Source organism: Emys orbicularis, chromosome 18 (genome assembly GCF_028017835.1).
Source record: "Emys orbicularis isolate rEmyOrb1 chromosome 18, rEmyOrb1.hap1, whole genome shotgun sequence".
In the NCBI taxonomy this organism is placed as follows: Eukaryota; Metazoa; Chordata; order Testudines; family Emydidae; genus Emys; species Emys orbicularis.
The window spans coordinates 9,847,741-9,861,967 of NC_088700.1; the positions used below are offsets into that span (position 1 = coordinate 9,847,741).

General features: G+C 43.9%; 1 protein-coding gene across 2 annotated transcripts in view; it reads left to right on the forward strand.

Moving 5' to 3' along the window:
- Window positions 1-11,614, forward strand: part of ABO (ABO, alpha 1-3-N-acetylgalactosaminyltransferase and alpha 1-3-galactosyltransferase) — a 59,510-nt gene extending 47,896 nt beyond the window's left edge. Inside the window, exons 2-8 of one of the 2 annotated variants that reach the window (XM_065418901.1) lie at window positions 1,817-1,910; window positions 4,040-4,096; window positions 5,544-5,591; window positions 6,015-6,056; window positions 6,811-6,846; window positions 7,297-7,431; window positions 10,863-11,614. In XM_065418901.1, the coding sequence (XP_065274973.1) occupies window positions 1,817-1,910; window positions 4,040-4,096; window positions 5,544-5,591; window positions 6,015-6,056; window positions 6,811-6,846; window positions 7,297-7,431; window positions 10,863-11,550 (1,100 nt within the window). In that variant the 3' untranslated portion in view covers window positions 11,551-11,614. The remainder of the gene's footprint in view (window positions 1-1,816; window positions 1,911-4,039; window positions 4,097-5,543; window positions 5,592-6,014; window positions 6,057-6,810; window positions 6,847-7,296; window positions 7,432-10,862) is intronic. The other variant, XM_065418902.1, reaches the window with a different exon arrangement.
- The last annotated feature ends 2,613 nt before the right edge of the window (window positions 11,615-14,227 follow it).

Here is a 14,227-nt window from a genome sequence, read left to right on the forward strand (position 1 = left end):
TCTGCAAAAAGAACAGGAGTACTTGTGGCACCTTAAAATTTGTTAGTCTCTAAGGTGCCACAAGTACTCCTGTTCTTTTCACTCTATCGTGAATATTTGTTCAGTTTTATAAGCAATTGTATGTAATAAGCTGAGTTGGATTTTTGTTATGTTATATTTGTTAGACTAGAGTTGCCCAACACAACAGCCACTTTCATGACCACTCAAAATAATCAGCCACTTGGCTGGCCAGTTCCTCGCACTTCTAATGGTCTGTGGCCTGTGTGTTCTGTATTTCCTTATGCATAAGACCCCAGAAGAGTGGAAGAAGGTCTTACAGCTAATCATTGAACTGGGAGTCTGGGTTTTGTTCCCAGCTGTGTCAAAGATTTGCTGCATGAACTTGGGCAAGTATCTTCCGTTACAAGAGTTGTATATAAAAATAGAATCTGTGAAATGTGTATATATTGTTGTGTGTGTAGGGGTAGATCCTGCACCACTGAACTCAATGGCAGTTTTGCCATTCATGTCAATGAGTGAAGGATCAGGCATATAGCGAGTGTATATATACATTTCACCATCTAGTAGTATGTGAGCATGGTAGAAATTGGTGTCTTGTTCATAAGTCTGTAGGTTTAATGAAGCTGTTGTTATGTTTAATTTAGCTACAACGAGTCAGGAAAAAGATCTTGGCGTCATCGTGGATAGTTCTCTAAAGATGTCCACGCAGTGTGCAGAGGCGGTCAAAAAAGCAAACAGGATGTTAGGAATCATTAAAAAGGGGATAGAGAATAAGACTGAGAATATATTATTGCCCTTATATAAATCCATGGTTCGCCCACATCTCGAATACTGTGTACAGATGTGGTCTCCTCACCTCAAAAAAGATATTCTAGCACTAGAAAAGGTTCAGAAAAGAGCAACTAAAATGATTAAGGGTTTAGAGAGGGTCCCATATGAGGAAAGATTAAAGAGGCTAGGACTCTTCAGTTTGGAAAAGAGAAGACTAAGGGGGGACATGATAGAGGTATATAAAATCATGAGTGATGTTGAGAAAGTGGATAAGGAAAAGTTATTTACTTATTCCCATAATACAAGAACTAGGGGTCACCAAAAGAAATTAATAGGCAGCAGGTTTAAAACAAATAAAAGGAAGTTCTTCTTCACGCAGCGCACAGTCAACTTGTGGAACTCCTTACCTGAGGAGGTTGTGAAGGCTAGGACTATAACAATGTTTAAAAGGGGACTGGATAAATTCATGGTGGCTAAGTCCATAAATGGCTATTAGCCAGGATGGGTAAGATTGGTGTCCCTAGCCTCTGTTCGTCAGAGGATGGAGATGGATGGCAGGAGAGAGATCACTTGATCATTGCCTGTTAGGTTCACTCCCTCTGGGGCACCTGGCATTGGCCACTGTCGGTAGACAGATACTGGGCTAGATGGACCTTTGGTCTGACCCAGTACGGCCTTTCTTATGTTCTTATGTTCTTATGTTATCCTATTGCTTAACCCGAAGGAGAATTCTCCCTACTGACAGTATAGCGCCTATGACAACTAGAGGAGTTCTGATTCCATTCAGTAAAAGGCAGTGGCAACACACACACTAACCAGTCCATTACAATACCTACCCACTACATGGGGCTATTGTAAGGTTTATATAATGGGTGTCTGGAAGGAGTTTGGAATTAGCGTTGTGTGAAGCAATTTTCCCCCTCTGTGGGTTGTATCCAGGTTTTTAGCCTTACCACACAGCATGGCAAAAGGAACTGGATTGGCAGTCAATTGATACGGCTTTGAACTGCGTGTACCAATCTCTTGCACATCTCCTTTATTCCAGGGAAAACAGGAGGGGTCAAAGGCTATTTTACAAAGCGCCATTTTTATGTCATGGGTTGCACCACGCTGCTGTGCTTCAGCTTTGGCTACGTTTGGTAAGTGGATTGTTTTGCGAAGCAAGAGTCTCCGTCCCTCCCCTCCTAAGGTGGCTATTGTTACAAAAGACTTTACCCAAATACGTATGAATCTTTAGAAATGCACATCTGTGGTGCAAATCCAGGTTCTTACAGGTACAACAGGTTCCCCCAGCTTTGTGTTAGTCTAGCTGGAGGGGGAAATGAGGGAGGGAACAGACTCTTCTGTCACACCTGTGCAGTCCTAGTGACATCAGTGGGGCTGCCACAGCATGACTAAAAGTACCATTTAGCTCCAAGTATATAAATCATTAACTTTTAAAACCATTGCATACCTTCCTGTGCTTATCTTATAGCAGTTGCCAATTTGCATAGCACATTTGCTATTTTAAAACCACAGTGACTCAGATGGTAGCTTTCCCACTGTTCCAGAATGTTCTTTAGGTTTCTCTCATGCCAAGAACTGAGCGCCTGCCCCAGACTTTCACTGCAACAGATACCAAGAGGGAAGGGTATCGCTCAGTGAGAGCAATCCTCCTGCAGCTGGGATGTGAAAGCAGCAGGCTTCCAGCCAGGCTGTGGCTGCTGAACACATGTAAGTTGAAGACATGTAGGTTCTTTGACAGGGTGATTGGCCTAGTGGATGGGGTGAAGCTGAAGACATGATAGCTCTTTATTTTAGTAATGCTGTTGACAAAGTCCCACATGACATTCTCATAAGCAAAGTAGGGAAATGTGGTCTAGATTAAACTCTTATGAGGTGGATGCAAAGCTGATTAACAGACTGTACTCAAAGAGCAGATCTCAATGGTTTTCTATCAAACTGGGAGGGCATATCTAGTGGGATCCCGCAGCGGTCTCTCCTGGGTCCAGTACTATTCAGTATTTTTATTAATGACTTGGATAATGAAGTAGAGAGTATACTTATAAAATTAATGGATGACACCAATCTGGGAGTGGTTACTAGCACTTTCACATATTGGATAAGTGGTCAGAAATCAACAAAATGAAATTCAATAAAGACAAGGGCAAAGTACTACACTTAGCAAGGAAAAATCAAATGCACAACTACAAAATGGGGAATAACTGGCTAGGTGGTGGTACTGCTGAAAAGCATCTGGGGGTTATAGTGGATCACAAATTGAGTATGAGTCAACAATGTGATTTTCCGTATTGGTTCCAGGATATGAGAGAGACGAGGTAGATGAGGCAATATCTTTTATTGAGCCAATTTCCGTTGGTGGAAGGGACAAGCTTTCGAGCTTCACAGAGCTCTTCTTCAGGTGGGGAAAGTAACCAGAGTATCTGGGCTAAATTGGGACAGATTGTTACACATAAGGGGGATGTTTGTGTCACATGCTGTGGGAGACCACCTAAAATGAAGTGAGCAATTGAGGGTTAGCTGGCAGTACAATGTGTTACAAATTGTTATAATGAGCCATAAAGCCAGAGTCCATGGTTTTCAGTGTCTAGCAGAGTTATGAATGTAAGTTCCCAAACTTGTCTAACTGATTTTTCAGATTGGGTGCTGAACAGAAAAAAGAAAGAGTTGGTTTCAAACTGAAAGTGAATTTTTTTCAGTTTCTTGCAAAAAAAAATAGTTTGGGGTCAAACAAAATGTTTTGTTTTCAATTTCAGGTCGTTTTGGGGTGTTTTTCATCTTTTTTTTTTTTTTTAAATAAAAATGAGCTAAATTTAAAAACAAAGGATCATTTGAAACAGAAGTTGAAGCATTCTCATGTAACATTCATACAGACAGAAATACTGTTGAGTGTAAGGTCTTCACAAGCTTGGTTAGTAACGCAGTACATCTGTTTTACCATATAACTCTTTTCAATTATCTTTTAGTTTGGCCTTCCAATAGTGATTTAATCTGTAAGCTCCTTGATGCAGAGACCATGAGAGATCACCGAGTGCACTCTCAGTGCATGACAGATAATAATATGAAACTGCTTTGCTTCACCTACCACAGCATTCTCCTTTGTTTGGCTGGTTTGGTTTGGTTTTGTTCTATTGTGAGGATAAACCGCTGGGTTTGGTTGTTTGTTGTGAGGTTTAAAGATGCCTAGATATTGGACTAGATGATTTTTAGTGTTAAGTTTTTGTTATTTAGATCTCCATGTTTGACATGACATTTGGATTTATTGCAGGAATACGTCCAATGGTACCTGGCTGGACACACCAATCAAGATCTCCAACACAATGAAGTAACTATTCCCTGTTGGACTTGTCTAGATTTTGTGAGCAGCTGAGGTCTCACAATTACAGCTCTGGAAATCAGTTACACATTGTTGAAATTCCTAACCACTTCTATTTTAGTTTTGACTTGGGGTTTGCTACCAAATTTCAAATGAAAACTCCATTGAAACTAGCAGTGGCTCCTTAGAGGCAGGTGGAGGGGGAGAGCACTGGGCCAGTGCTTACCTTTTTCTGAATTAGATACATTAAGGGACCAGGTCCTCAGCTGGTATAAGTCAGTGTACTCCACTGACTTCAATGGAGCTATCTATGCTTGCTGAGCATTTCTCCGAGGATCTTTATGTATTTCCGTAAACTGGCTCTGAAAGACCCTTTCATATGTTCACGTCATCTACCAACCTCCTAATGACACCAGCAGCCACAGATAAACAGCTGAGTCTCACCTGTTGTCCGATCTTGACACAAAATCACAAACTGGCTGCCATGTTAGTAAGAACTGGGCAAAGATGTGTGAGCCTTGACTACCTGATCTGAGCTTGCAATGGAATACAGAAGCAGGTGAGAGTTGCACGGTTTGGGATTTAGTTATGGATGTTCTGTGCAAACCTATTCCCCCATTTTCTCTCACCTGCATTGAATCTCTGGCACTATTTGGGCTGGCATCCAAAGGTGTAATTAATTGCTTTCTGAAAACACTGCCTGCCGTTCCTTCTCTTATGAGGGATGGCTTGTTTATGGGCCATCTTTAAAAGCCTCATTTCCTCCTGCCAGCCAGTCAGACCTGTCTGTGTGTCCCTCTCTCCCCGTCAGCCTCACACTCCCTCATGGACTCCCAGCATCCCTTATGCCTCTCAGCCTTCAAACAGTTCATTCTCAGTTCTTACCACTCAAAAAAGCAATGAAATGAAAAGAGTTAGTGCTCAATTAACAAGCAGCTATTCTATGTGTGTGCACCCACCCTTTATATAAACCAGGGGTCGGCAACCTCTGGCACGCGGCTCGCCAGGGTAAGCACCCTGGCGGGCCGGGCCGTTTTGTTTAACTGCCGCGTCCAGAGGTTCGGCCGATCACGGCTCCCACTGGCCACGGTTTGCCGCTCCAGGCCAATGGGGGCTGTGGGAAGCGGTGCGGGCCGAGGGATGTGCTGTCCGCGGCTTCCCGCTGCCCCCATTGGCCTGGAGCGGCGAACCACGGCAAGCGGGAGCCGCGATTGGCCGAACCTGCGGACACGGCAGGTAAACAAACCGGCCTGGCCCGACAGGGTGCTTACTCTGGCAAGCCGCGTGCCAGAGGTTGCTGACCCCTGATATAAACTAATTTGTATGGCACCATATAGCCTATGCATTGAATGAGCCAGGGGTCCTGTGGAAAAAATAGTATGTGATCATGTAATTAAAGACTGCTGTGTTTAAAAAAACAACCAAACACTAAATGTGACATGCTTTCTTTCCGTAGCAGTAATACCCAGGACTTGGATGACTTTCACAAAATAAAGCGACCAAGGTGGGACCTTTTGTTAATTCCACTTACTGTCTGTTTCATGACCCTGCAAACACTAACTTGAGCGGCCTTTACCCATATGATAATTCCCATTTACTTCAGTGGGACTACTTGTGTGAATAATGAGTATTCGTATATAGGTTTGCAGGTCTGTCTTCCTTGGACTTGTATTACTTTTAAACCAGTTATGCTCTAATATTGCTATACTTTTGGTAAACTAAACTTCCAATGTTTTCTTTCTATTAAAAAACAAACATGATCTATGATCACAATGACTTTCAAGATGCAAAAATATTAAGACAGAACTTTTTCTTTAATATTTAGATGCTGGTAAACATTAATTAATTCAATGATTTCTTGGACTAGTTACTTTCTATTGAATGCTGTCTTTTTGTAAGCCAAACTTCTATTGTTCTTTCTCTATAGCAACCATATCCTGGAAGATTTACTACAAATTGAATTACCAAGGTAGAACTTTTTCTTAGTTTCTGTTAAGTGTTTCAGCTGCTTTCAGAAGAGCTCTGGTATTCCTGAAGGATGATAATCTATGCTTGTGGAACTCCAGTACTCTATTTTAGAATTGCATTTGTGTATTATGAATCATCAATACAACATAATGACACTGAGATTTAGACAAGCTCAGATGTTAACTATCTTTGAAAGCTCTCAGCGGTGATCTCATGGATTCCTCTCCCCTCGAAGGATGTTCACATTGCTTGGTTTACACCAGTCTGCACCTCAATTCTGACCTCCAGGAAGCTCTACTATTCAAGTTCTGAGCCACACACACAGCTCTATCAATGTTCCGCATTCCCTACCTGCAAAACTTTTCTACTCCTATCCTGCATGCTCACACCACTTTGCTAATGCACCTCATTCCTGACTTTTAATATCTCCCTCTGAGCCTCTCATGAGCATAGATTGTCAATCAAGCCACACTGCATAGAGGTTTTGTGATGTAAACCAATATTAGGGACTAGAGAGAGACCACTAAACGTATGTTCATATGTGACCTGACCCAGGATTTAAACTCAAGTCACCAGAGGTACAGTAAAGCTAAAACCCTTTCCTTTGGAGTTCTGAGTATGGGTCACTGAGTTCTCAATGGAGCTGATTGGTGGGAATCTTTTATCTGTCTGTAAACTCGAGAAGGATTTTTTAAAGAGCTATGGAAATCTTTCCTTAACTTGAAATCATTTTTGTTTTCCTACTTTTCTTTTAGGATGATTTACACAAAGCCACAGATTCTAAAGCCATCGTAAGTAAAACTAAAAATGTGTTTTGTAACATCTAAAATATAACTAAAGTTAATTGACTAAAATCTGACCAAGAAACTTCCTTAAGGATTTGAACTTGTCTTGCTCTGTGTTAACTTGGGCATACAAAATCTTAGAAACACTTGGGTCTTTATACAAAGTACAAGCCAGAATGTTTTGTTCAGTTACAAACCTCTGACATGCTGGGTAGATGCTAGTGCAGTGCAAACATTAATTAGTTGATAGATCCCAGTAACCTGCTACATTATATAGCCTTACTGCACCATGTCTTGTGACTTCATGGAGTTGTATATTCTTTAAAGCTGTTAGTTGTCTATTTTTGAACTTTAACACATGGCTCTGGTAGTGTCTTTCTATACGTAGGGAAGGCAACTGCCTCCGTATTTCTTACTTCCACAGTGTGATTCTAAAGAAAACTTCCTCTTCCACAGGAGAAGTGATGTCCTTATGATGACTCCATGGTTTGCTCCAATAGTTTGGGAAGGGACCTATAACTCCGAGATCCTGAATGAGCAGTTCCGACAAAGGAATGTCACTGTTGGACTGACAGTGTTTGCTATCAAAAAGTGAGTCTGAACTGGCTTAATTACAGAACTATATGTTAGGTACGAAAGGTGATGTTTAATCAACAAAGAGGTGGGGGAACCTATTTTTTGTGTAGTGATGGTGTATCCCTTGTTCTCCTCACCCTCCCAAGCAGGAGTTTTGTTGGAAGATTGCTGATTGACTTAAAACACATTTCAGTGACAGGGAAAGGACAGGGCTTTTCCAGTGTGGTGGAGGAGGAAATTAGGAGGGTCTGGCAGCTGTGAGAAAGGGTCAGATTAAGCTGCTTGTCGTGTGTATCAGAGGGAGGTGGACTGGAGGGATTGTCAACTATGGAAGTTGAGTGATGTACTTTCCTCTTTTCCCTTTGCTCTGGGCACAAAGTTTTCACCTTAGGCGCTGCTGACTTCACGATAGGTGGTCTTTTATCTTCTCTCTACACCGTTATCATTCTACTTGGGGTGGAATATTTAGAAATACAACCACGTAACTGAGCACAGAGAGATATCCTTCAAGAGTCCTTCTTACAAAGGAAGAACTTGACTTTCATGCTGAGCAGTGCTTTATCTAATTTGTAAATGAAGGAAAATACCTAGCGTGGTTTGTGACATACCCAGCTATGCAAGCACAGATTAAGGAACTATTTAATAACATTGTTTTCCAAAGGCTGTGCATGCTACAATGAAGTCCTTGTTAGTCATGGAGCACAGGTTCAACCAGTGGTTATAAGCGCTATTGCCTGCCAACAGAATTTTTTTGCAAAATGTATTGCTAAAGGTCAAAAGGACTCCAGATCAAAGTATAGTAATATATCCTGATTATTTTATTATTATGATCCTGTTAAGAATGGACAAGTAGGTTTTTGTACCTGTGCTGATAAATATTTATAACAATTTTGCAAGGCTGATTTGGCCACCAGTGAGATGCAGCAACTTTTCAACGTTGTACATCAATGAGACACAACAAATAGGATAGGAAGCAAAGAATAGCAGATCCATTTTGAAAATATAGGGCCAATTTGGGAAGATGGGATGAAAGAACTGAAGTTTGAATTTGTCGAGGATACTGGGTAGGATACTCCTACTCTTGTGAAAAGTTTAATGGGATTGATAATGATTACATGTAATAGGACTTTGAAAGACAAAACCCCAAGCAACATAACACTCCCCTAACATTATGCTGGCACAATGGTTTGTAACTGCCCCAGAATCAATATGAATTAGGATTTCTTCCCAATAATATCTTGAGGACTCCCAATCCCCTGTGTTCCCCATTCCCTGACCCAGGGGCGGCTCCAGGCACCAGCGCAGCAAGCGTGTGCCTGGGGCGGCCTGCCAGTCGCTGTGAGGGCGGCAAGCAGGTGGCTTTCGGCGGCATGCCTGCGGGATGTCCGCCAGTCCCGCGGCTTCGGTGGCAATTCGGCGGCGGGGACGCTGATGGCGCGGCACTGGCAGACCTCCCGCAGGCATGCCGCCGAATCCATGTGACCAGCGGACCCGCCGAAAGCCGCCTGCCTGCCGTGCTTGGGGCGGCAAAAAACAGAGCCGCCCCTGCCCTGACCCCCACCCAAGAATCTGTGCCCCATCCAACCTCCCCCTGCTCCCTGTTCCCTGACTGCCCCCCCAGAACGTCTGCCCCATTCAACCTCCCCCTGCTCCCAGTCCCCTGACTGTCTCCCCAGAATCTCCACCCCATTCAACCTCCCCCTGCTCCCTGTCCCCTGACTGTCCCCCAGAACCTCCACCCCATTCAACCCCCCGTCCCCTAGCCCCCCCGAACCTCTGCTCCATCCAACCTCCCCCTACTCCCTGTCCCCTGACTGCCCCCCCAGAACCTCCATCCCATTCAACCCCCCCGTTCCCCATCCCCTGACCCCCCATAACCTTCGTCCCATTCAAACCCCCCCCATTCCCCATATCCTGACTGCCCCCACATAACCTCTTCCCCATGCAACCTCTCCCTGTCCTCTGACTGCCCCAACCCCTATCCACACCCCTGCCTCCTGACAGGCCCCCAGGGAACCCACCCCCTATCCAACCCCCCCCCCCCCCCGCTCCCTGTCCCCTGACTGCCCCCTCCCTGAAACCCCCTGCCCCTTATCCAACCCCCCGCCCCCCTTACCATGCTGCTCAGAGTAGCAAGAGCTCAAAGCCCCACCGCCTGCACTGCCTGGCAGGAGTGGTGGGCCAGAGGGCAGGTGGCGCGGCGAGCTGAGGCTGTGGGGGAGGGAGGACAGCAGGGGAGGGGCCGGGGGCTAGCCTGTAGCTCAGGGGCTGGGCAAGACGGTCTCGCGGGCCGGATGTGGCTCGCGGGCCGTAGTTTGTCCACCTCTGGGCTAGGCATATACATGACAAATGAGGTTGATAATTTCTTACAGTGTACAGCTCTCATGTTGAACCCTCCCATAGTGAAATGAAGGGGGCTTGGATATTTGCCATGAAACCTTGTAAATGCCCCCTCACTCCTGTTGGGTTTGAGCTGATTTCTGTAAGAGGGTAGTGCCTCAACTGGCCCCTCTACTCTTGAGGGGGTTTGATGGGTTTTTTTCTAGAGGTTCCTTTGCTGACCCTCTCCAATACTTTAGCAGGATAAGGATCCTGAGTGCGGTTGGTCATAGTGCCCTGGCTGTTTCCCAACCATTGATGTCAAACCACTGCCAGAGATCTTGGCTCATAGCTGGCTATGTGGGGGGCATCTCTTGTAACACATTACACCTGCTGGTTCTTTGCAGGACAGCTGAAATAGCAGGTAACGAGGCAGAACACCTTTGAAATGCAGTGGCACCTGGGCTGCGCAGGCAAGTCATTTTGCTTGGATGGTGCATGGAGCTGGAATGTGAACAGGAGAGAGAAAATTCTGATTTTCACTGCAAGGCTGGCTAAGTGGCAATATAGGCCCAATCCTGAGAGGTGCTGCGTGCCCTTATCTCTCATTGAAGTTAATGGAGTTAAAGATACTCAGTATCTCTCAGGAGATGACCAGTACCTTGCTTTGAAAGTCCCTAGAGCCACAGGTTCAAATTCAGGCAGGGTACAGGTCAGCTCTTCATCCTTCCCAGGTAGACTCCCTTCCTGGCTGTTTGGGAGGGACAGAGTGGCATCGTGTCTATGGTTCATTTCTCAGCACTTCCACATGTGTTCTTGGGCAGAGCACTCGTGATCACCGCAGTACCTAAGATCTCACTTGCTCCTGCAGCATGGATTCCATGAGAGTCACGTGCAATGCCCTGAACAGCTGAATATGGCTCAAAAGATGAAGGTTGATGATCGTCAGTATTTGGAAGGAAATAATCCTAACCAGAAAACTAGCAACAAATGTTTTAAAAACATTGTTTCTGACTAAAACAGATTCTTTTTGTTGATCCTTTCACTTTGTTGCTCTCTGTGTCCCCTTCTTCCAGTCTTCTACCATAGTGCCTTTTATTTCTAATATATACTTTCTTTTTTTCTAGGTATGTAGTCTTCCTCAAGAAATTTTTAGAAACTGCAGAGACGTACTTTATGGTTGGACACAGGGTGAACTATTACATTTTCACAGACAGACCAGAAGAAGTTCCTAAAGTTCCGCTCAAAGAAGGAAGGAATGTAGTGGTTCTGCAAGTCCAAAACTACTCTAGGTGGCAAGAAATCTCTATGCGACGAATGGAAATGATCAACTCCTTCTCTCAGCAGCGGTTCATTAATGAGGTCAGCTACCTAGTGTGTGTGGATGTAGACATGAGGTTTAATGACCAAGTTGGAGTGGAGATCCTGAGCAACTTGTTTGGCACACTACACCCAGGTTTCTATGCTGCAGAGCGTCAGTATTTCACCTATGAACGTCGACCTGCTTCTCAAGCTTATGTGCCCAGAGATGAGGGTGACTTCTACTATGCTGGAGGCTTCTTTGGAGGAACAGTAATGGAGGTTTACAAGCTGACCAAGAAATGCCATGAAGCCATTATGATGGACAAAGCCAAAGGAATTGAGGCAATCTGGCAAGAAGAGAGTCACTTAAACAAGTATTTTGTTTACCATAAACCAACCAAAATACTTTCCCCGGAATACCTGTGGGATGACAATCTAGGTAGGCGAGAGATCCTTAAGAAAAGAAGGTTTCTTGCTGTACCAAAGAACCATGCTGCAATCAGAAATAAATGAAGTTCATCTCAGACTGGTCTTAGTGCGAACTAACATAACTGATATTGTAGGTTTCCTTGGTTGATGAAAATATACAGACAATTGGTAAAAGCTCCATAACTTCTTTTGACATTCCCAGTATTTCTGGATATGGGAATGGTTTCAAGATGACACTATGTTACCATAAGGATAAGGCATGCATCCGACGAAGTGGGTATTCACCCACAAAAGCTTATGCTCCAATACGTCTGTTAGGCCTTGGCTACACTTGAGAATTCTCCGAGGGGAATAGCTTGCAGCGCTGCGAGCGAGTGTGCAGCGCTGCAGGCGCTGATTACACTGGCGCTTTACAGCGCTGCACTCGCTGCGCTCGGGGGGGGGGGGGGGGCGTTTCCCACCCCTGAGTGCAGCAAGTTGCAGCGCTGTACAGCGCCAGTGTAGCCAAGGCCTTAGTCTATAAGGTGCCACAGGACTCTTTGTCACTTTTTACAGATCCAGACTAACACGGCTACCCCTCTGATACTTGACACCATAAGGATAGTTTGCTGATTCCAACAATTTCATTGCCAAAAATACATTGGTATTTGTCTGCAATAGAGCTGTACCAGCAACAGGTTGTGTCTAGTGTTGGGGAAATATAAAGAGACTTGTAGATTCAGATGCTTATTCAACCTGCTCGTGGCTGGACATCTGATGCAAAGAAGCTTTCATGAGACTTCCAGTGCGTCCTGGTTTTATTTGGGTCAGAACTGATGTGGAAACATGAGATATTTTGGTATTTCTATTTGTTACCAGAGCCAAAATCTCTGTGTGGCTGTGTGTTTAAAAAAAAAAAAAAAATGAAATTGAACCAGAGAATTTTTTTTAGAAGAGCAAAAAATCTGGTTAATTTGATTTTTCTCGGTGGTTTGGGCTGCCCCTAATCTGTAGGATACTTGAAATGCGTCTCAAGGTCCAATCCTGTGGTGCTCTCTGACTTGCAAAAGACACTTGAAAATGAAATAATCTTGTGTCTCAACAGTTTATCTGGATCCATCTTTTCAATCTCAGCTGGCCCAGAATGATATCAAATCTTTAGGTTTTCATTTAATTTATAATGAAGAAAGCTCAGGGTTATCAGATCTATTTTCAATTAATTTTCTCTCCTGAAGGAGACAAAACTATGGTTAAAAGACCTTAGCTTCCTGGGGAGAAATGGCTGGAGAAGTATCACAATGGAAAGCAACTCCATCTGCTATTTGTAGAGCTCCTAATACCTCACAAATCTTTGGGCCCTCAAAAGACAGATGTTGTCTCTCTGCACCAAAGATTGCTTAACAAATGTCAGGAAAAGAGACCAAATGAGGATGTAATGAGTTTCACTTGGATAACAGTATGTGTTGGAATAAGATGACTGGTAGAGCCCTCTTCTGCACCAAATTCTGCTTCCAGTTACCCTCTATTAGTTTCTCTTGGGTTTTTAAATAGCACCTATCACCATGGTATCTATGCAATTGGGTTAGCAGGTTGTAACTGAGAGGGGAATTTTTTCCCTCAGTCACTTGTAGAAGAGAATTGAAGTGGCTTGAACAGAAATGTTGGCAGATTTTCTCCCTCACAACAAGGTCTATTCAATTTATTTCCATGCACTGGGTGTTCTAATTGAAAATGGGAAGATCAGATAAGGAAGAGGTTAAAACAAGACGTGCCCAATTCTGCTCCCATTTAAGTCAATACAAGTTTTGTTGGTGACCTCAGTAGAAAGATATATATAAAATACACACACAATCCAGGGTACAATTGAGTTTCTTGCAACACTCAAGGTGTGTCTTAGTGCATTCACTGGCAACCTGGAATGCACTGTCGTACTAATAAATGGTTTATTGGGGGAGTGGGCAAAAGCAAGTGATTAAAGCAGGGTTTCTCAAACTTTGTACTGGTGACCCCTTTCACACAGCAACCCTCTCAATGCGACCCCCCCCTTATCAATTAAAAACACTTTTTAATATATTTAGCACCATTATAAATGCTGGAGGCAAAGCGGGGTTTGGGGTGGAGGCTGACAGCTCGTGACCCCCCATGTAATAGCCTCACGACCCCCTGAGGGATCCCGACCCCCAGTTTGAGAAACCCTGGATTAAAGTACTGTACAATAAACATGAGAGGCAGCAACATCTAGTAATCTGAGTACAGGCCTGGGAGCCAAAAACATCTACATTCACCTGAATGGCTGTAGCCTATTAGAACTTCCTCCTGGCCCAAAAAACCTCCCTAATTTAGATTTGTGTATATCCTTGTCAATAATTAAGTGTCTTGCAAAACATTAAAATCTCTGCTACTACTGATCTATGATTAAGGCTGATCCAGCAGAAAATTCTATTTCCTTCACTCTGGTCCCCACGTAGGTTTCAATTAGTGCATGGGCCTTGCCAAAACTGACTGCTGCTGGAGCCACCTGGAGCCACCTTGGCCCACATGTTTTGGACTATCTCAGGACACAATTCGTTTCGGTAGAATAGGTAGAAGGATTAATATGATAGTGGCTACATCTCTAAAAATTACCTTGCATCTGAAGAAGTGAGGTTCTTACCCACTAAAGCTTATGCTCCCAATACTTCTGTTAGTCTTAAAGGTGCCACGGGACCCTCTGTTGCTTCTCCCAGAACTGTGTTTTGGAAATGCTCTAACTCACAGGAAGTTTGGTTTTCTAGATCAATGA